At 41.5% G+C, this 24,262-nt stretch overlaps 1 protein-coding gene across 3 annotated transcripts in view; it reads right to left on the reverse strand.

The window, feature by feature from the left end:
- ADAMTS12 (ADAM metallopeptidase with thrombospondin type 1 motif 12) overlaps positions 1–24,262 on the reverse strand; it is a 382,005-nt gene that overhangs the window by 68,703 nt on the left and 289,040 nt on the right. For all 3 annotated transcript variants that reach the window (XM_082652277.1, XM_082652278.1, XM_082652276.1), the window contains 2 exons: positions 14,289–14,415; positions 8,250–8,463 (listed from right to left, as the gene is read on the reverse strand). In XM_082652277.1, coding sequence (XP_082508403.1) covers positions 8,250–8,463; positions 14,289–14,415 — 341 coding nt within the window. The remainder of the gene's footprint in view (positions 1–8,249; positions 8,464–14,288; positions 14,416–24,262) is intronic.

Here is a 24,262-nt window from a genome sequence, read left to right on the forward strand (position 1 = left end):
TTGAACATGGACTGTCCAGAGTCTGTGCTGATTGTTTTGCATTCGTCTGTCTTACAATCTCTGACCCTAAAGTAGGTTTCTTGAAGATGGGGACTACATAATGTTTCCTGGATTTCAAAGGGCTTCACAGCCATTATTCTGTGTGATACCCTGTGAATATGAACCCTGCGAGATTTATAGGGCTGTGAGATTTACAAGGCTGGAATTATTATTCCATCTCTTACAAGAGAGGAAGCTGACACCCAGGAACCTGCCTGAAAGGCTGTAAGTCAGTGGCAGAGTAAGAATTAGATTAATTCCATGCCCCTCCCCACCGACCACACACCGACCACCTAGCACAGCACAGTGGAAAGCAGTTTGTCTACTGAATTTACTTATTGACTTAACCAAACTTTTGATTTCTGAAAACTTACCCAAAGGCAGAAACTGTTTCTTATCCATAACTGAATTCCAGGATAGTTCTTGGGATACAATGATCACTTACTACATATTTATTACATGACTGTTCTACTTGGAAAATAATCAGGAATGGGAAAATGCTTCTCCCTGTGAACTTATGCATTTTTCAGCTTGAATTTCTTGCCTTCTCAAGTCCTGTTTTCAATTTCCTTTCTATTGGAAAATAACTTCACCCTTTATTTTGCTCCAATCCAGCATAATCACTCACTGATGTATGATAGCTCTGTTGAAATCAGCATCTTTGAAAAGCAGGAGAGACACGTGAGCACAGAAGACTGTGCAGCTCAGGGAATGTTCAACAGCAGGTTTGGGGTCAACCAATAAAGCTGTGAGTTTAAGATGTCAACAAACACTCAAATGCCCAGCTCTAAGACTGAACTTCCAAGTTCTGATATAATAATATTAATCTTTGGTGGGAACAGTGCTTCATGGACCAAGAAATGCACACTTATTTCCAACCAAGTGGAGACTACCAGCTAAAGCTCTCAGAGCCCAGCAGTGAGGAAATGGTTTCTTCCAGCACTTTCCATGACTCACTTCACTTTGGAGCCTGGGACAGGCAGGCTGGGGGTATTTATTTTCCTGGCTTACTACAATATTTCTGCTCTTCTTGTGTATGAAGACACTTTATACTCCATCCATTTTAGTCATCCTGAGTCACTTCTCCACTTGTTACATTCTGATCCCATCTCCTAGGGTTTTCAAATCTCCACTTTGTAAAAATGTATCAGTCTAACCAAATAATCCTCCATGTATGTCTGAACATATTTCCACGATGGCAACCTCAGGTAGGCTCTGATCCAGAGGTGATTCATAAATGAGGACCCTGCTAGCACTAACGCCAGTTATTCTCAAGCTGCAGGTGTATTCTGCTTTGGGTTTTCTTTCCAAGAAATGTCAGAGTAGACAAAGCTCATAGTAGGAAACTCTTTGATTTTTCTTTTCTTTCTTTTCATTCCCATTTTTTTGTTTATTTTGATTTGCAATGCCCCTAATACCCACAGACTTTCCTGTACAACTTTACAAGCATTTCTAAAAATCCAAAAATATATGGGTGTGTGCTCTCCCCCTCACATTGAACTAGGAAGTAAAAAAGTTATAAAACCTGTAAGAAATAGCTTAAAGCCCTCAAGCCCATGATGAACTCCATGCATGATGCAGGGACTAAGCCTCAGAGCTTCCTCATCTAGAAATTGAATACTCATCTTTCAAGGCTGCTGTGAATATTATATAAGAAAACAACCTTAACATAGTACACAATATATAGAAGAAATTGGGAATTGGAAGCTATTATTATCACTGTTATAATATTGGTGCTGATAATAACAATAGTAATAATAATAACAAAGGGCATGGGGGTCCCCAATTTCTACTATCCTTGTGAAACACAGAGTGACGCATGGACCTGTCTTAGGGCATGCTGTGAAGTAAGCAGGTGTCTGAGTAAAGCAGTTGTTGGCACAGGTCTAGAAGACACCTGTAAAGGCCCATATATCCCATGGGTTTATTGCTGGATTTTCTTTTACATTCAGGTTTCCTAGGACTAATAGACGGATAAGTTTTTTATTTTTAATTTACAGATTACAAGTATTCAATAATCTTATTCACTGTGAACTTGTTCAGCCTAAAAGAATAAAACAGGAGTAAATAATCACTATCTAGGTGGTTGCTTAATTAAAATACATTAGCTTTTGATCTTTCAAAACAGAAGATTATTCTAGAACAGAAATGCCAAAGTGGCAGCCTAAGGGCTACATGTGGCCCATTGGTGTGTATTCTTTGGTCTGCTCAACCTCAAAACAAACAAGCAAACAAACAAAATACAAACACCAAATTAGCGGCCAACATTTAAAAATGAGCAGATATCATTTTAAAACTCTTGAAAAAGCAGATGATCTGTAACTATCGCCCCATTCCCAAATGGCAATTCAAAACTTCATGAATGGATACCTGGGTCTGGGAGAGTTTATGTTTTCCACCTACCATTCATCCCCATCTGCTTTCCTTACTCAGGAGACAAAGAATCTTTCAAATAATCGGTGGATGCCATTCCTTCACATTGGGGCATATTGTGCCCAGTGAGAGAGTCAGTGTCAACTATCTACCAAGTATATTGGGCCTAAAAACTCTGTTGCCTTTTCTCATAGTCACAGCAGAACAAGCAGTGTTGTTGTGCCTTCAGCCATGCTTCTTCCAGTACATCTTCCAACTGTGTTTATCTCCTTAGAAGCTGTCAAACCCTTCAGATGAGATAAATGCAGGACACAAAGCCACACTTAGAACTCATCTCAACGGGTAGTTTCAGGATTCTCAAAACCAATTTCTGCTATGATTACCTTACCCCTTTACCTTATAATTTTGACCCCGGTACCAGGCAAATAGCTTGTCAATCTGTTAATGTCCTCCCTGGGAGTTATCTTGACCTCATTTGCCATCAATCTTAGATTAAGGTCTCTGGGGGGAGCCCGCTGAGAAAGAGGTCTGCTGCTAAATTAGTCAACTCCACCCATCCGAGGTGCACTGTGCAGCGGGGGGGGGGGACCCCCAGTTGGCTCAGAGCTGTAGTGCTAAGAGAGTTTATTCAAAACCACAGTTGAGGTTTCTCAGAGAGTTTGGGCTAAAGGGATGAGCAGGGAAACAGCTAATGCTTTGGGCATAAAAACATTTAATGCATAGTCTCAGGAATTTATAAATGAATGATTGGACCTCATACTAAAACCATTTTGAAAGTAAGCTAAAACCCTTAGGTACCTGTTATTGGCTGAATTGTGTCCCCTCCAAACAAGATATACTAGAGTTCTAACTCCTGCTCACCCTCTTCACTCGTACGTCAGAATGTGGTCTTATTTGGAGATGGGGTCTTTACAGAGGTAATCAAGTTAAAATGAGGTCACTAGGTTGGGCCCTAATCCAAACTACCATTGTTCTCATGGAAAGGGTAAATTTGGATACAGGGACACACATATAAAGACACATGAAGATGAAAGCAGAGATGAAGGTGATGCATCTACAAGTCAAGAAACACCAAAGATTCTGAGCAAAGCCCTGGGGGTTAGGAGAAAAGCATGGAAAAGATTCTCCCTCACAGCCCTCAGAAGGAGCAAACTCTGCCCACACCTTGATCTTGGACTGCTGGTTGCTGTGAATGAAAAATGTTGCCTGCCATATCCGTAAACGAAGGATGTTGCAGCCGTCAAGCCACTACAGCCACCGATGGTGAGCCCTGAGGGGACTCAGGATGGGGAAGAATAGGATCCTGGCCTGATAGCTAAGGTGCACATCAAAGGCATGATTTCAGTGAGCCAAGACTCTTGCATCTTCCCATACATAGAAAAGTGCTAAATTCCTTAACTTCACATATCTTGTTTTCTTTAATTAACGGTAATCTTTAGATGTTCCAACAACCTGGTCTTTGTCACAAAAACCCCTATATATGTCAATCCCAGTCTCCCAATTTATCCCTCTCATAAATCACATAAGTTTGTTTTCTACATCTGTGACTCTATTTCTGTTTTGTACAACATCGTAAATCAACTATACTCCAATAAAAATTAAGAGAAACAAACAAACCCTATATATCCTGGCTCGTCCCTTACCTCTTTGGAGCAGTGCCTCAGAGCTATCTGAGAGGCCGTGTCCCAGGCTTAATGCCTCAGTTTTGTCCACCAAATAAAACATAACTCTCGACTTTTAGGTTGTGCATTATTTTTAGTCAACATTACAAAAATGGTGAGACAATACATTTCTACTGCTTAAGATACCCAGTTTGTAGTACTTTGTTATGGCAGCCCTAGCAAATGAATACAGTACTCTAGATAATTAAAAACAAATCAGACATGATGTAGAGAAGCAGCATGGCTCCAGATTGGTTTTCTGTGAGTAGCTGTTTCAGACAAGGGTGCTCACATGTGTTTTCCAGGAAACCTGGCAAAGCATGGGCTGCTGACATCTGGCAAGGACTTCTCAGTCCTTGTTGGCTCTTGCAGAGGTCCCATGCTAAAAGAGCAGGCGGTGGAGGCTAAAGCATCAGGTGTCCAGCCTCACAAGAGTGTCCTGGACCTTGAATGAAACTAGGAAATACTGAGGGTAAGCGACTCAGCGATGTCTCCTCACCTTCCATGCTCTGTCTCCCTTCAGTTTGCAGGAACTCCTATGGCCCTCACATGTTTTGCTTTTCATTTAGTGATAGATAAGTCATTGGCACTTGCTGCAATGCCTTCTGTTTGAAGAGCCAGGAGAGCTTGTTTGTGAAACATTTAATCTATCTGGTCACTTGCGCAAGCCAACACCCGAGTGAACAGCTTTGCACTTAATACATTCTTAGTAGCTGGGCAAATTAATTGCTTTGTTCATTTGTTTGATTGTGTGCTTTGGTCAGGCACAGAAAGGGTGGATTAAAGATCTTTGCAGACCCTGGGCAGGTCTGCTTTTGGGGGTTCCACCCTACAGCCCATCAAATATATTAAAAACATCTCTAGTTTCAAGTGAAATATAATCTTCTTCTGTAAAAACAATTTGAAAGGCTTCTTATTCTTTTGCTTTTGAAACTAAATATTTGGTGAGGCCAACTCATTTAATTTATGAATGGCTCTCATTTCTCAGCAATCATTAACGCATAGTCTGAAATTCCAGCAAAGTGAGAAAAGCTGATCTACAAATTGTTTCCAAACATAATACATTTTTTATGAACTGAGAGCTGTCAAATTGTTACATTTTGCAGACTTCTGAGATGCTTTATGCCATAGTGTTCAGAGTAAAAGCTCTGCTGCCTGCCTTCAAACCCTAGCTTCAACACTTGGAGGCTGTGCAACCTTGGACAAATTTCTAAATATCTCTAATGCCTCAGTTCCTTCACCAGTAAAATGGGGCTAATCAGGCCATTGTGAGATATTGTGCTAATACCCATAAAGGTGCTTAATATACATACTAAATGTTTGATAATTCTTTGCTTTTAATATGTAATTTAATATTGATTTCTGATTTTGCAGTGTCCTTTGCTTTACTGGAACAATACATTAGTTTTGGTTTTTTTTCCCCCCTCAGGTCTCAAACATTTTTGTAGGCCCATGAAAAACTTGCAGGCTCTAAGCCCTGTGCTTACAATGCTCCCCACCTAAAATGGCCCTGAGCTCAGGGAGGGAGTTAGATGAAAATGCAGGGGCCACAAATCAATTCTGTCAGGGGACTTGGGTGCCACTGACTGGACAAGACTTGCAAAATTAGAGTAGCGTGGAAAACAGACCCTTGTCTTCTCGCCTGATGATAAAGTTTCTATTTAGTGAACGCTTACTATTTGCTAGGCACTATGTGAAGGGCTCACGTGGAGTATCATTAAACCTTACAATAACTCTGTCTTTCTAAATGAGTAAAGGCTGGGAGAGGTTTAACACTAGCTCAGTTAGGGCTCGCCAGAGCTGGAAAACCTTGACAGGGAAGGGAAGCTCATGGATTCCCCTCTTCTGCTTTCCACCTTGGTCAGCCCAGGGAGGACAATTCTACAGGATTCTAGGAGCCTCACAGTTCTTGAGTCTTTTGACCCAGTTATGTGATAGCTTTAGACTCATCCAGAGTGACCCAAATAGCCCAGTACAGACCAAGTGATCAGGTATTGCTGGAACACTACTTTTCATCAATTAATGTTGATCTCAAGACAAAATCCAGACCATAAATACTATGTGTAGCAAGAATCACTATATCATCTCTTAAAAAAGTATCCCAGCATAGAATGTCAAAGACATTCAGCATATTTCAGCAAAGCTCATTAGAGGGCTAATGTGTACAGACATTAGCAAGACAGCAAAGGGAAGAAAGGAAGACCCATTCAATGAATATTTTGATGCTGATTTAACTAAAAGCACCTCTCTTGACAACATCTCTTGAATGAAGGCAGCGGTTCAGCCTCTCTGTGGACGCTGGAAACTGTATTCCATGTCTGCTGCCACTATACTATGCAGTGGCCTCTATTTGGAATAACAGACTTGAGTACTTGTCACATCGTGCCAGCTTTTCAGGCCCTTGTTCTCCAGTTAGGCACATCATTTTGCTCCCCAGAAACACAAACACAAGGAAGAGAATCCCTCAGCCAAATGTGAATTGCAGTCCTTTGAAAATACATGAAGATTCTGGGAATTAGTAAAGTCTACACGACAGAAATTATTAACTGCTTTGGATACAGCTAACGCACTTTGGGTAAACAGATTTAATGGACCAGTCACAATACCCCATTCAGCCTTATTTTGACAACACTGTAATTTACGGCAATCGAGGTTGGCAGTGGACTAATAGGTCAGGCCAGCCACAGGCTGTGACTGTACCTTCCAGGAACAGCAGGGGGGTATATTCTGGCCTATTACTGACGTGTGCACATGCATCAGTAACACGCCTGTATTAGGTTGTAGGTATGTTTTCTTTACATGTATAACTTTGTCTTTTCTTTCTTGGGGTCTTAGCTCTCCCATTTGATAAGTTCTTACAATAAAGGGACCATATCTTTTTTATTTTCACCCAGGTGCTCCAGAGAATATTCTGTACAGAATTAGAAACTAAATAAACCTAAACTGTGACTCTGAGCGAATGAAATAGTTTTGGAAATAAGGTAATCAAAATGGCTGTATTCAAATGAGTGTTTTCCGCTTTCAAATAGTTATCTTCAGAAATGGAACCTTTGCTTATACAAAATTTTGAATTCTTCTTTAGATAATACTTTATAAACTATGAAAAGCAATTGCATTTATTTATAATCAAGTATCACTTTAAACACAAAGGTTTTATCCAAATGGATCAGATTACTCCTTTGTCCATCAGACTTAATTCTAATCAACTTTTTGTGGCATTCTCCTGAATCAAATATTCTCCATTTCTCTGAAGGTGAGTCTAAGAGGAATTCCTAAGACTCTGGTCAATGGTAGCATTACTGTGGAGACCATGTGGCTTCCCAAGGAAGCTCATAAGAAGTCAGCATCCATGGATAAATTCTGGCCTGTTGGTTTTACAAAATCATTTATTTTCTAGTCATTCCTTAGGTAACTGACTGAAATATGCATAGGGAAGCAGAGCAAGGCCCCTGGAGACTCCAGCACCCTTGGAGAAAGCAGAGGTCTACTTCTACTACAGACTCTGGGAGCACAAGGCCTGATAGTTCCGGGTCCCATGGTGACCCAAAGAAAATTAAAGCCTGGGAGTCTTTCGTGACCTCCTAGCCCATGAATTTCTAATTATGTGCAGAGAATTAGATCAGATTAATCTTGGGGAAATGCAACACTATTTGAATTTATGTGGCTAATACTATTACATGTCCTAAACCTTGATCAGGATTGAATAGACGGATGATGTGAGGGGCTTCTTCAAGTAAACTTACTGTCTATCATGCCAAGTAGAGTGACCCACCTTTGGTTTTTTAGTATGAAGCATAACTACCAGTAAATGTTTGACAAACCAACTCTTGGGGTAGGTGGGGGAGCCCTGATTTGCTACCGATGGTTTAATAACGGGCCAGCAAAAATCCTGAGGGTTTTTCAATTATCTGTCATGAGTCTGAGCGAGCAAGATCCAGCTCATGTCTGGCGGGTATCTGACCACTGGGCAGGTGAGAGGAAGATCCCGTGAGAACGGAAAACAAGCACGATAGGATACTGGGAGGTGGGAAATGCAGGAAGTAGGTCAGAGGTTATAAACGCTGGCCATCGTGCGCTTTTACCCCGGGTCACTCTGGATTAGTTAATAAAGAGGACTGGGTGGGGGGCTGATGGAGCATGAGTAACGCTGGCCTTCCTTTTGACCCCTGAGCTCACCTGACTCCAGTTGCCCACTGTCCAGTCCGATGGACACAAGATGTCTCTGTTGCAGGAGGTGAGGGTCTTGGGCTTCAGCAGGTGCTGGCAGTCTTGAGCCGGGAGAGCCTGCTGCTCATCAGAGCCCATGGTCTGGATGCACAGAACTGTTCGCTTCTTCTCTCCGTGGGGCCCACATGTCGCCGAACATGCTTCCCACTCCCCTGCCCACCACCTGCAGACACACATGGACATGTCAGAGAAGGTCACCCAGAGGAGACACACATTCAGTTCAGCCACTGGCAAGAAACTGGGAGCAGACGCTCTGGTTACAGAACTGGGAGGTCCCTGAAGATGCTCCAGCCCAGCAGAGGGAGCTCTGCGGACAGGGCCACGGCTAGCTTGTTCAATCACAGCTCCGGAAGCCAGCAGACTACTTGGCATAAGTAGATGCTAAGTCATAATGTCTGTAAATGGAAAAAAGAAAAAAAAAAAACCCTCTCTTTTCAGTCAAGAAAACTGAGGTCCAGTTTTCTGTTGTGCAACCTCAGGAAAGTTTAGGCCTTACTCTCCACATCTGTTAAATGGATGTAACGACACTGACTTTAGATGAGTGATGTGGATGCAACGAAACAGCAGTTTATGTACAGTGCATAGTACAGAGTCTGACATAATACAAACTCAGTCATTTGTAATTATTGTTATTTGGACTTCTGCTTTTGACTAAAAGAATCCAATCAGAATCTAAGTCTCCTGGCTCCTAATTGAATGTTTTTCTATTTCAGTGTGAAGCAGGTACTTAAACACTTACTAATTTTCCATTATTTAGGAGATGATCAATCAGGGGCATGGCCTTCATTGACACCCCTCCCCCATCTCCTTCAGTCTACCTGTTAACATTCTCACTGATCCCTGTAATAAGAAAGGAGTAGAAAAACAAGAAACTTATGAAATAATTTCGTTTTTTGTCAGCTGTTCTTGATGAGTTGAATAGTTGAAACTGTTGGCTAAATTAATATTCTGGATTCTCCATGGAAAAATGAAGAGGTGTGCTCTTCCTCTACCTGTTATCATGGAAGATTGGCTCAAGATTCTGGGATGTGGGCCCAGTGGTTTCACAGAAGTTGCTTTTGAAAGTGGCGAGGAGCCCTTTTTGGAGTCCCCTCTTTTCTTCCTTCCCCATCATTGTGCAAATCTTCCTTAACACAAAATACAGAACAGGTGTCTTGACCCAGTGTGGTTTGGGTCCACCGTTGCTATAGACATATGGTCTGCTTATTCATCCCTCTATGCAGGAATAAAATGGAATATTTGTTTTTCATGGGAAAACAGTACAGCATGTGAATTCCTTCATTCCTGATTTTAAGGAAACCTCCTGACCTTGAGAGAGTATTGAATTTTGAAGAAGATTAAACTTTGTGCTATTACTTATGTTTACAAAATATTGGATTTATTTAGGTAGAACTTCTTTGATTCTTATACTTTTTTTTTTTTTTTTTTTTTGCGGTACGCAGGCCTCCCACTGTTGTGGCCTCTCCCGTTGTGGAGCACAGGCTCCGGACGCACGGGCTCAGTGGCCATGGCTCACCGGCCCAGCCGCTCCGCGGCATGTGGGATCTTCCCGGACCGGGGCACGAACCCGCGTCCCCTGCATCGGCAGGCGGACTCTCAACCACTGCGCCACCAGGGAAGCCCTGATTCTTATACTTTTAATCTCTGGTTAAAAATATTAGAAGAAACTGTTCCTCAAGTCTGTTATACTCTTCAGTTAATAAGTAAGATTACTTATTTATTCTTTGGTGTTTAACATCTGGACATCTGGTGTGGATAAAGAGCTAATATTGGAACCATATGATATGACACCAAATAAATGCCCACTCTATTATTCTAATTACTCTGTCTTACCTCTGACATTTCTAAGGGAGGCCAGACACACTATCGAATAGATCAAATGTCATTCTGGAAGGGCCTTAATGTGAGCTGACTGAAAGTCTAATTTATCTAGTTACTTGCTACAAGGCTTTCTGCTATGTCACCGCAAGGTGATAACAGACTTCCTTGTTTCTCTTTCTGAAATTTCCTCCACAGTCTCCTGGGGACATCTTGCATATGTTTGTCCCTAGTTTAAAGTGAAACCCATCCTCTTTATTTTCCAGGCCCAGGACTCAGGAGTTATTGCCAAATTGTTCTCTGTTGTCCATCTCATTGTTTTCAGTGTCTGCCATAACCACACCTCTTCTAGGAGATTTATAACAGAAGACTGTTTACATGCTCTGAGTGATTGATGAGAAGGACAATATAACACACAAAGAACTCAGCAGGACAAAAGGCCAAGCGCACCCATTTATTCACCCCCAATAAGACAACCTTTCTGGTTTCATCAGCATAGAATCAAGAACAACTTAATATGACGTCTTCCATTTTTGCCATTGATTTTTCTCTTGCCCAAAATTCCATGACACCTGTCAAACCTAACGTACAATTGGATAATTGATCATGCATTGTTTTGGATTGTTCGTTAGTCCCTATAATTAGTCAATCTTATCATTCCAGTTACTTTGTAAAAGTCCTAAGGACTGGGGCTCTATCAGTGATTCTCACTGTACCATCACCTGGAGAGCTTTAAAAAAGTTATCAGTGTTCAGGCCCCATTGCTATATTGGATGACCAGAATCTCTTGGGCATAGGGCCAAGGTATCAGTGTTTTTTAAGAGTTCTTCGATGACTTTCATATGAAGTCAGGATTAGAAACCACTGGTGTTATGATACCAAATAAATGGATTTGATTGTTTATCTTTAAATTTTCCTACCCAAAAAATGGACACTGTGGTTTTAGTATGAATTATGTGTAACACAGAAGTGTGTGTGTGTGTGTGTGTGTGTGTGTGTGTGTGTGTGTGTGTGTGAGAGAGGGAGGGAGAGAGAGAGAGAGAGAGAGAGAGAGAGAGAGAGGGAAATTTCCCTCTGACTCTCCTATAAGGACACTGTGATGGAATTTAGGGCCCAAGTGGGTAATCCAGCATAATCTCATTTCAAGACCCTTTAACTTAATCACACATGCAAAGACTCTTTTTCTAAATAAGGTAGCACTTGCAGGTTCTAGGGACCAGGATGTGGATATCTTGGGGGCTACTTTTTGGCCACCGTATGACTACACTCAGGGCCAACTTCAAGTCCCCAGAGCTCAGCCTGTATCATTTAAGAATTCCTCTATCAAGACTCCTCCTCTGTGTCTACCAGGCTTCAGCCTCAGCTCATCTCCTGTCTGCCAGCCTCTGGACTCTTGCCCCAGTATCTGTCTCCTTCTAGCCCTGGTTGTATCTTTTTTTTTTTTTTTAAATAAATTTATTTATTTATTTATTTTTGGCTGCATTGGGTCTTCACTGTTGTGCGTGGGCTTTCTCCAGTTGCAGCGAACGGGGGCTACTCTTCGTTGCAGTGCATGGGCTTCTCATTGTGGTGGATTCTCTTGCTGCGGAGCATGGGCTCTAGGCACATGGGCTTCAGCAGTTGTGGCGCAAGGGCTTAGTTGCTCCGCAGCATGGGGGATCTTCCCGGACCAGGGCTCGAACCTGTGTACCCTTCATTGGCAGGCGGCTTCTTAACCACTGCGCCACCAGGGAAGTCCCTAGCACTGGTTGTATCTTATTATAGAGTCACCTTCAACTAGAAAGTTCTGTAATTAGAGTGCAGAGGTACGTAAAGATAACCACCCTATGGCAACTGAATTCTGAAAATAGTGAAGCCAAGATTTTAGCTACAGGTGAATAAGAAAATGTCAGATACTGATTGATGTCTCTTCTAAAATAGAGAGCTGCTACAATCTTCAATCCAGTCTTCTTTGACCATGTTGCTTTTATGGACACGGCTAATATCCCCAGCTCTACCTTGGTCCCAGCTGGTTAGTGCCCACATCAAAACCTTCTGGTGCCCACCAGGCCTAGCAGAGTGCTTGCTTCTCCTCAGACACAGACTGAGTAGGGGGTGAGGTGCATGCCTCTTTGAGGAGTCTGCTGTATGTCGACCTGCTGCAGGCTTAGAGCTAGTTAGCCTTGAATATTTGGAGCTCTGCCTGGAACCAGGTATCCAGACACATATCTCTTATTTATTTATTTATTTTTGCTTTATGCGGGCCTCTCACCGTTGTGGCCTCTCCCGTTGCGGAGCACAGGCTCCGGACGCACAGGCTCAGCGGCCATGGCTCACGGGCCCAGCCGCTCCGCGGCATGTGGGATCTTCCCGAATCGGGGCACGAACCCGTGTCCCCTGCATCGGCAGGCGGACTCTCAACCACTGCGCCACCAGGGAAGCCCCATATCTCTTATTATATCACAATATCACAGTGCTCAGTAAATGGTAACTGTTACATGGTTATTATCACTGTCGTATCTCTCATGGAAAATAATGAATGCTGAACAAATATTTGCGGGTAATATTAAGGCCCAGGCACACTAAGTGAAATAATAAAAATAAGAACCTGAACCCCAGGGATAAAATTAGCTTCAAGAAATAAACAGCTGTGGTTTTAAAAAGGTAGCCACTCACCAGGGAGGGTGGATTTGAAAAGTGAGGTGAGAATCCCAGGTGTGTATGTACTGGTAGTCAGCTAGTGAGGGCGAAATGAAGTGACATGACAGTCGTTAACTCTGAGGGAGAATAAGTATGCTGGAAGCCCATAAGCTCTGCGGCGTGATAGGCTATTGATTAGATAAGGCTAGCGATAGGAAACCTTCCTCTTTCCTGGCTCGTTTTTCCCTAAGAAGGATTTATAGAAACTGCAATTACATACAAAACCTAGAGAGGCCAAATCCTGTGCTCAAGTCCCTAGTTCTTCCCAGCAAGAGAGTTACAGGGAAGAGCAGCAGCTCTGTTCTGCCTCAGTGGAGGTGGGGTCCAGCTCTGGACCTCACAGCCCACTTTGTACCTGGAAGAAACCACAGAACTGGACAGAGAATCAATCTGACTCTGAGATGAGAACTCCCTGGCCTCTGGGACCTCGCTGTTCGGGCTTATAAGAGACTGACACTGTTTGACTTAACTGACTTGTCTAGACACTTCTTTTTGACCTAGTTCTCTGGCCTTTATCCCATTCTTCCAGCTCTTCTTTAGAATTCAGCCTGTCACTTGGTAGATTGATTATGCCAACTGGCTCCCTCCTGTTAAACTAAACTCTTCTTAATATGTCTTCTTGGGACTGGAATGAATGCCTGATGGAATCTGCAACCGAACTACATCCTGTTTAAGGACAAGAGAGAATGAAGACACTCCCCAGAATTAATTCTTTCTTTCCTTTCCTCTCTATTTCCTTTATCTCTCTCTCTGTCTCTCTCTTTCTTCCTCTTCCCCAGCTAACATCCCAGCTACCTTCTAGAATCTTGAACCAATACGATTAGGAGCAAGTGAATACCTGTATAACAGTGGTTCTCAACCAAGGGTGATTGTGCCCCCAGGAGACATTTAGCAAAAAATGTTTGGAGACATTTATGGTTGTCACAACCTGGGTGGGGAAGATGGAGTGCTACAAACATCTAAATAGACACAGGCCAGGGATGTTGCTAAACATTCTGCAATGCACAGGACAGCCTCCTACAACAAAGAATTATCCAGCCCCAAATGCAGCAGTGCTGAGGTGGAGAAAGCCTGGTCTGTGAGTCCTCTCTTCCAGGCAGCGACCTGAACGTGTCAGCATGTTATCTAGAAGCTTCTGTGGCACTGGTTGGTAAGTGTTCTTGGAAGAGCCAAGCCCAATTAGCTAAAGAATTTTTGGATGATTTACATACCATTCTCTTCAACAGCGCTTTGGGACTTAAGTCTTACCAAATAATTAAACACAGATCACACAAGCTTTCTAAGAAGTACTGCTCTCTGGGGAGAAAATGTCCCCTTCACAGCTTGTCACAGGTTCCAACAGCATAGCCACAGGAACCTGTGACAGCTTTCCCGTAATTATTCTAATAACAAAGCCACACAGCCCTCTTGCAGCACGGAGCCCTGGATTACTGTTAAACCAGCCACCACTGCAGGTAGACACACAGATCTCCAGCTGTTACCGACACTTACCTGGGTGGACAATCCTTTTCACGACACTTCTTCTGTCTCCCATTGGGTTGTGTTTCTGGGTCACAGAACGTAGCTTTCACCATCCCGCGACCCTTCTTCATGCAATGGGCAGTCTGGCGGCGTATACCTGGGGGTCGGGCAGAACGGTTCACACATATTAAATCCCGAGCCTACATTCTCAGTGTCAGGTGAGGCCCCTGGTCATGCCTACAGCTGATGGGAAGGTTGTCCATAAAGTATTTGGTTTTAACATAGGGGTGAGGAATGGGGACCTCTTATTCTCTCTACTCATGCTGCAGGAGGCAATGGGTGGAAAAGATCTTGCTTAGGAAGGACCACGGATAATATAGGCAGATTAATATATAGTCTAATATAAAGATTACAATCTAGCTGTGGAGACAAGACTAACACACATATGCCAAAAAAAAAAAAAAACAGAAAAAAAACAAGGTGAGATTTATATAGTGAAAGCAGATACCATCACCAGTTGTTATAACACAATCATACATTACTATTTTAATGAAGGAATGGAGGAGTTGGGAGCTTTATATTAGTTGTTTATAAACTCTGAAAGACAGGAATCAAATTCAAAATAATGTTGTGAAGTTTGAGAGGTGATGTTTTTTAAAGTAGAGGGTTTTGATAGCAGGGATTGATAATACTGCTGCTTTCTGAAATCGGGTTCCCGTGTGTGGGCTGGATGTGACTTTGGATATATAACAATAGTTAACACATGTGGTGCTTGCCTTGCCCAGGGCACTATTCAAAATTGTGTATGTGTGTGTGTGACTACCTATATATGTCCCAGACAAATATATATACATATGTAAGTGTGTGTGTGTGTGTGTGTGTGTGTGTGTGTGTGTGTAATGTAGTACCTATTATCCACCATGATATATAATGACTGAAACTTCACAACGACTCAATGAAGTCAACACTGTCATTACTGCTATTAGATGAGGAAACGGAGGCACAATGAAGTCACATAGGTTGAGAAGGGAAAACAAAGGACCAGTGGCTTTGCTAGCAGCTAGGATATCATTAGCAAGAGAACGCAGAGGAGTGGCCAGAACCCCACAGACTAGGAGGTAAAGGGCAGTGGGAAAGAGAGTCATCAGCTCTCCGGAGAGGGCTAATGCTTCTTTCCATGAGAAATGTGCAAGGCTGGGTGAGAAGACTGAAGACGGAGGCCCTGGGGATGGAGCCATCAGTCTGCACGGAGGGGAGCGCCCTGAGCTCTCAGGGCATCCAGGCCTCAAGTAGGCTTACTGGTGAAGCCCAGAATTGGAAAGGTCACGAGTGCACCAATAAGCTAGTCACCTCCTCACTTTAGCACCCACGACCTGGAGGGGCTTCCCCACAACCACAAGGCTGGCAGGACCCGAACTGGGGCGGCTCCTCTACCACCTACTGCCTCACACTCCCTCACGTGGACTCCTCCAGTCTCCCGGGCTGGCTGCATACTCAGGTGCCGGACACTGCATCTCGCCATTTAAAAATGTCAGAGGGAGTTGCAGAACAGTAAGTGAAGCCTTTAAAATAAATCAACAATATTTTACTGTTAAATTAATGTTATTTTATTCTTGTGAAGAGATAGGTAACCTTTCAACCACTCAGGCTTTCTCAACTGATAGACTACGTGTTCTTTTTCTTTTGTCATATAAATAAAGCACTACGAACAGCTGGAAGCAACATTATGAAAGAAACTTTCATGGCACAATGAGTGAGTCATTGTCTGGAAAGACATGAACACCTACAGAGAAGTCTTAGACAATATGAGTGGAGTGGAGACCAAAATGGTTGAAGCCAGAAAAGCTGACGTGTATCTGCCATCATAGAAGAGAAAGAAGAAAAAGCTTAGCTCTTAGACGTTTCATTAGAACTTTGGGTAGTTTGGCAAATGCTTGATGTCAAAAATAAAAGGCAACTGTCAGGTGACTCTCAGAGGTTGGAAACATCCCCCAAAAGCCTTGTTTCTGCACATGGATAGCAAAGATAAGCATACTCAGGGCTTGACTCCAGAAGTAGTAGGAGGGCACAGAACATTATAAAAAGTCTCCGCCAAGAAGTTAATAACATTTCATGGGTCGATCTGCTGGACCAGCAGCCAGATGAACGGATGGACGGGCCAGGCAGATGCTGCCAAGTGCACGGAGGAAAATTAATAGCAACGTGTCAGGGTTTTTCTGTTGGGATTAACGGTCGTGGTGACCACTAATCTTCTATTCTTCTAGCTCTTGAGTTCTCACTTGACACATACAAAACTAAGCCCAAACCCTCCACTGAGGGGCTCCAGCTCAGAAGATTGATTTCTCCCATGTTATAGGAACACAATACCTGGCCAGATGCTTCTGGCTCTACTTTGATGCTTGTGGGTTCATTTGGTAAAATTTAATCTATAATTTCATGCCTTATCAAATTCTGGTTAAATAAATAAAATCCAAGGGTCCTGGGTTCTCGTGTCTACTTTTCCTTCTACCCATCACTTGGCTAACTGCAGGAAAATGAGAATAATGACATTCAGACTGGTTAAGGGCAGGATGCTGAGCTAGTTGATTTCTGGGAGTGTCTTCCACATTTAAAAATCTATAATCCATGAAGGGAAGATAAAGTTTAATCATTGAAAACACTGGCTAATAAGAGGATTCTGGTTAGTGTAATTTTACCATTAACTTGGAAAATAGTTTGTTGCAACTATTGTCAGAAAGTTTCAAAATTATCAGTTCATATTGCCTTAGTAAATGTGAATATGACAAGTTGTATTTTCCAAAGATGGCTGCAACAATAATCTCTCATCTGGCATGCTCTTCTACAACGTGACCATGATATCACTCCATCATGACACGGAGTCTAGTTACCCTGGCCTGGGACTGAATGCAGAAACGAAGTTGTGTGAATTCAGAGGCTAGGTCATAAAAGACCATGCAGCTTCTATCTGATTCTTTTGGATCTGTCACTCTCAGGAGCCTCTGCTGCCATGGGGTAAGAAGCCTACACCCTTGGAGAGGCCAGGTGTAGGTGCTCCAGTTGACAGTCCCCAGTGAGCCATCCAGCCCAGGTGCCAGTCATCTGAGCACAGAAGCCTACAGATGACTCCAGCTCCCAGGCATCTGAGTCATTCTTAGCCATCTAGGTCTTCCTAGGTGAGATGCCAAACATTGTGAAGCTAAGACACACCATCTCCATTGCATCCTGTCTAAATTTCTGACCAGGAGCATAGTAAAATGACGGCTGTTTTACCGTACTAAATTTAGGTTGATATGTTATATAGCAGTAGTAAGTGGAACAGTACTCAATAAATGCTAGCTTTCTTCCTTTCTCAAGACAAAACCCAGAGCTACCATCCAGCTTGGCTTGCTAGGATACTAACCACTACGATTTTATTGACTTTTCATTTCATCTTCTCCTGTGTTACACTTTTTCTGTTTCCATTCCAGATCCCTTCTGCAGCTGCTCGGAACCCTGGGAAGCTGATGCTATAGATTGCTGTGGCTTCCACTTGGATTTGGGGAATGGAGGTGCTGTCTCTTAGGATAACTGCTCCTTCTTTTACTTCTTCAGGCCTAGGATGGTAGCCTTGTTCCCCCAATCCTCTACTATTAATGGACAGAGGTAATGAATCATCTTTCTTGGTTTCCCTAAGTCCAACCCACACCTTTGAAAGTAGTCAAGGTATTCTGTTTGGGTGTGCAGGGCACCCTGACTGATAATGTCTGCTTTGTAGTAAAAAAAAAATCAAACCATCAGTCTTGAGTGACATAGTCATTAATTAACTCTGTAAACCAACTGCTGGAATAACAGAATCTTTCTTTGACATAGCATATTGTAATACCTCTTGTGGAGGGGGTTAGAATGAGGTCATCCTATTAAGAGCAGTGATCATGATGTAACACTGCAAATGCAGAAAGTAGAAGAGCTTAAGGCTGAATCTGTATGACCTTGAAATTTCCCTGGTATTCAAAAAAGACAAATGATATTGGCTTTTAATCTGGCTTTGCCTTTGGCCCCTTTCTCTTACACATTGAACACAGCCCCCAAAGAAATTCTAGTTAATTAAGGATACTAATCAATATATTGGCCCAGAACTAAGTTAGCTGCTTATCTAGAAGTATTTACTTGAAAAGGGCATTAAGTGGAAATCAATCACGTTCTAAAATATATGACAATCAAATTCAAAATGTTATTTATAGAGGATTCTGAGTTGCTTTCTCCACATAGCAATGAGAGTGTCACCATGCACCTGTAAATATTTGGTAAATCTTATTAGATACTAGCAGTGAGAGATCAGTTAAGACCTTCTACTTTTTAAGAATTATCTTCAGGAATTAATCACCAATGCCTAAGAATTTAATCAACCATGGCTGTGTAGTGAAGCCACCATTAAAATACAAAAGGAGGGGTTTCAGAGAGCTTCCAAGTTGGTGAAGGAGGATGCCTCCACATGCCACCGTGCTGGGTTCCAAACTCCAAGAGGATTGAAGTTTCTTTGTTCTCGACCTAATGCTATAAATCTCTTCATCTGGCTATTGGTACCTGTGCTTTAAAATCCTCGGTAATAAACCACTCATCTGCCGCGTGGCTAACAGGGTCTTGGCACTCTGGCCGAGTGTCAGGCCTGTGCCTCTGAAGTGGGAGAGCCAAGTTCAGGGCACTGGTCCACCAGAGACCTCCCAGCTCCACATAGTATCAAACGGCAGAAGCTCTCCCAGAGATCTCCATCTCAGTGCTAAGACCTAGCTCCACTCAACAACAAGCAAGCTACAGTGCTAGACACCCTATGCCAAACAACTAGCAAGATAGGAACACAACCCTACCAATTAGCAGAGAGGCTGCCTAAAATCACAATATGGTCACAGACACCCTAAAACACACCACAAGATGCGGTCCTGCCCACAAGAAAGACAAGATCCAGCCTCACCCACCAGAACACAGGCACTAGTCCCCTCCACCGGGAAGCCTACACAACCCACTGAATCAACCTTTGCCACTGGGGGCAGACACCAAAAACAATGGGAAGTATGAACATGCAGAATGTGAAAAGGAGACCCCAAACACAGTAAGTTAGGCAAAATGAGAAGACAGAGAAACACACAGCAGATGAAGGAGCATGGTAAAAACCCACCAGACCAAACAAATGAAGAAGAAGTAGGCAGACTACCTGAAAAAGAATTCAGAATAATGATAGTATAGATGATCCAAAATCTTGGAAACAGAATGGAGAAAGTAAAAGAAATGTTTAACAAGGACCCAGAAAAACTAAAGAGCAAACAAACAATGATGAACAACACAATAAATGAAATAAAAAATTTTCTAGAAGGAATCAAGAGCAGAATAACTGAGGCAGAAGAATGGATAAATGACCTGGAAGATAAAAGAGTGGAAATAACTATTACAGAGCAGAATAAAGAAAAAAGAGTGAAAAGAATTGAGGACAGTCTTTGAGACCTCTGGGACAACATTAAATGGAAAAACATTTGAATTACAGGGGTCCCAGAAGAAGAAGAGAAAAAGAAAGGGACTGAGAAAATATTTGAAGAGATCATAGTTGAAAACTTCCCTAATATGGGAAAGAAAATAGTCAATCAAGTCCAGGAAGTGCAGAGAGTCCATACAGGATAAATCCAAGGAGAAACATGCCGAGACACATATTAATCAAACTATCAAAAATTAAATACAAAGAAAAAATATTAAAATTAACAAGGGAAAAACAACAAATAACATACAAAGGAATCCCCATAAGGTTAACAGCTTATCATTTAGCAGAAACTCTGCAAGCCAGAAAGGAGTGGCAAGACATATTTAAAGTGATGAAAAGGAAAAACGTACAACCAAGATTACTCTACCCAGCAAGGATCTCATTCAGATTTGACAGAGAAATTGAAACCTTTACAGACAAGCAAAAGCTAAGAGAATTCAGCAAACCAGCTTTACAACAAATGCTAAAGGAACTTCTCTAGGCAGGAAACACAACGAAGGAAAAGACCTACAATAACAAACACAAAACAATTAAGAAAATGGTAATAGGAACATACATATCGATAATTACCTAAATGTAAATGGATTAAATGCTCCCACCAAAAGACATAGGTTGGCTGAATGGATAAAAAAACATGACCCATATATATACTGTCTACAAGAGACCCACTTCAGACCTAGGGACACATACAGACTGAAAGCGAGGGGACAGAAAAAGATATTCCATGCAAATGGAAATCAAAAGAAAGCTGGAGTAGCAATTCTCATATCAGACACAATAGACTTTAAAATAGACTATTACGAGACAAAGAAGGACACTATGTAATGATCATGGGATCAATTCAAGAAGAAAATATAACAACTGTAAATATTTATGTACCCAACATAGGAGCACCTGAATACATAAGGTAAACACTAACAGCTATAAAAGGAGAAATCAACAGTAACACATGCATGGTAGGGGAATTTAACACCCCACTTTCGCCAATGGAGAGATCATCCAAAATGAAAATAAATAAGGAAACACAAGCTTTAAATGATACATTAAAAAAGATGGACTAAATTGATATTTATAGGACATTCCACCCAAAAACAACAGAATATACATTTTTCTCAAGTGCTCATGGAACATTCTCCAGGATAGATCATATCTTGGGTCACAAATTAAGCCTTGGTAAATTTAAGAAAACTGAAATAGTATCAGGTATCTTTTCTGACCACAATGCCATGAGACTAGATATCAATTACAGGAAAAAATCTGTAAAAAATACAAACACATGGAGGCTAAACAACACATTACTTAATAACCAAGAGATCACTGAAGAAATCAAAGAGGAAAACAAAAAATACCTAGAAACAAATGAAAATGAAACATGATGACCCAAAACCTATGGGATGCAGCAAAAGCAGTTCTAAGAGGGAAGTTTATAGCAATATAATCCTACCTCAAGGAACAAGAAACATCTCAAATAAACAACCTAACCTTACACCTAGAGCAATTAGAGAAAGAAGAACAAAAAAACCCCAAAGTTACCAGAAGGAAAGAAATCATAAAGATCAGATCAGAAATAAATGAAAAAGAAATGAAGGAAACAATAGCAAAGACCAATAAAACTAAAAGCTGGTCCTTTGAGAAGATAAACAAAATTGATAAACCATTAGCCAGACTCATCAAGAAAAAAAGGGAGAAGACTCAAATCAATAGAATTACAAATGAAAAAGGAGAAGTAACAACTGACACTGCAGAAATAGAAAGGATCATGAGAGATTACTACAAACAACTATATGCCAATAAAATGGACAACCTGGAAGAAATGGACAAATACTTAGAAAAGCACAACGTTCCAAGACTGAACCAGGAAGAAACAGAAAATATAAACAGACCAATCACAAGCACTGAAATTGAAACTGTGATTAAAAATCTTCCAACAAACAAAAGCCCAGGATCAGATGGCTTCACAGGTGAATTCTATCAAACATTTAGAGAAGAGCTAACACCTATCCTTCTCAAACTCTTCCAAAATATAACAGAGGGAGGAACACTCCCAAACTCATTCTACGAGGCCACCATCACCATGATACCAAAACCAAACATAGATGTCACAAGAAAGAAAACTACAGGCCAATATCTCTGATGAACATAAATGCAAAAATCCTCACTAAAATACCAGCAAACAGAATCCAACAGCACATTAAAAGGATCATACACCATGGTCCAGTGGGGTTTATCCCAGGAATGCAAGGATTCTTCAATATACGAAAATCAATCAATGTGATAAACTATATTAACAAATTGAAGGAGAAAAACCATATGATCATCTCAATAGATGCAGAAAAAGCTTTCGACAAAATTCAACACCCATTTATGTTAAATACCCTCCAGAAAGTAGGCATAGAGGGAACTTACCTCAACACAATAAAGGCCATATACGACAAACCCATAGCCAACATCGTTCTCAATGGTGAAAAAATTAACCTATTTCTTCTAAGATCAGGAAGAAGACAAGGTTGTCCACTCTCACCACTATTATTCAACATAGCTTTGGAAGTTTTAGCCACAGCAGTCAGAGAAGAAAAAGAAATAAAAGGATTCCAAACTGGAAAAGAAGAAATAAAGCTGTCACTGTTTGCAGATGACATGATACTATACATAAAGAATCCTGGGCTTCCCTGGTGGCACTGTAGTTGAGAGTCCGCCTGCTGATGCAGGGGACGTGGGTTCGTGCCCCGGTCTAGGAATATCCCACATGCCGTGAATCGGCTGGGCCCATGAGCCATGGCTGCTGAGCCTGCGCATCCGGAGCCTGTGCTCCATAACGGGAGAAGCCACAACAGTGAGAGGCCCGCGTACCACAAAAAAAAAAAAAAAAAAAGAATCGTAAAGATGCTACCAGAAAACTACTAGAGCTAATCAATGAATTTGGTAAAGTAGCAGGAGACAAAAATTAATTCACAGAAATCTCTTGCATCCCTATACACTACTGATGAAAAATCTGAAAGAGAAATTAAGGAAACACTCCCATTTACCACTGCAACAAAAAGAATAAAATACTTAGGAATAAACCTACCTAAGGAGACAAAAGACCTGTATGCAGAAAACTATTAGACACTGATGAAAGAAATTAAAGATGATACAAACAGATGGAGAGATATACCATGTTCTTGGATTGGAAGAATCAACATTGTGAAAATGACTATACTACCCAAAGCAATCTATGGATTCAATGCAATCCCTATCAAATGACCAATGACATTTTTCAGAGAACTAGAACAAAAAATTTCACAATTTGTATGGAGACACAAAAGACCCCGAATAGCAAAGCAATCTTGAGAAAGAAAAACTAAGCTGCAGAAATCAGGCTCCCGAACTTCAGACTATACTACAAAGCTACAGTAGCAAAGATAGTAGGGTACTGGCCCCAAAACAGAAATATAGATCAATGGAACAGGATAGAAAGCCCAGAGATAAACGCACGCTATATGGTCACCTTATTTTTTATAAAGGAGGCAAGAATATACAATGGAGAAAAGACAGCCTCTTCAATAAGTGGTGCTGCGAAAACTGGACAGCTACATATAAAAGAATGAAATTAGAACACTCCCTAACACCATACACAAAAATAAACTCTAAATGGATTAAAGACCTAAATGAAGGCCAGACACTATAAAACTCTTAGAGGAAAACATAGGCAGAACACTCTATGACATAAATCACAGCAAGTTCCTTTTTGACTCACCTCCTAGAGAAATGGAAATAAAAACAAAAATAACAAATGGGACCTAATGAAACTCCAAAGCTTTTGCACAGCAAAGGAAACCATAAACAAGACGAAAAGACAGCCCTCAGAATGGGAGAAAATATTTGCAAATGTAGCAACTGACAAAGGATTAATTTCCAAAATTTACAAGCAGCTCATGCAGCTCAATATCAAGAAAACAAACAACCCAATCCAAAAATGGGCAGAAGACCTAAATAGACATTTCTCCAAAGAAGATATACAGATTGCCAACAAACATATTAAAGGATGCTCAACATCACTAATTATTAGAGAAATGGAAGTCAAAACTACAATGAGGTACCACCTCACACCAGTCAGAATGGCCATCACTGGAAAATCTACGAACAATAAATGCTGGAGAGGGTGTGGAGAAAAGGGAATCCTCTTGCACTGCTGGTGGGAATGTAAATTGATACAGTCACTATAGAGAACACTATGGCGGTTCCTTAAAAAACTAAAAATAGAACTACCGTATGACAAAGCAATCCCACTGCTGGGCATATACCCTGAGAAAACCATAATTCAAAAAGAGTCATGTACCACAATGTTCACTGCTGCTCTATTTACAATAGCCAGGACATGGAAGCACCCTAAGTGTCCATCGACAGATGAATGGATAAAGAAGATGTGGCACATATATATAATGGAATATTACTCAGCCATAAAAAGAAATGAAATTGAGTTATTTGTAGTGAGGTGGATGGACCTAGAGACTGTCAT

This window comes from Grampus griseus, assembly GCF_964374135.1.
Source record: "Grampus griseus genome assembly, chromosome: 3".
In the NCBI taxonomy this organism is placed as follows: domain Eukaryota; kingdom Metazoa; phylum Chordata; class Mammalia; order Artiodactyla; family Delphinidae; genus Grampus; species Grampus griseus.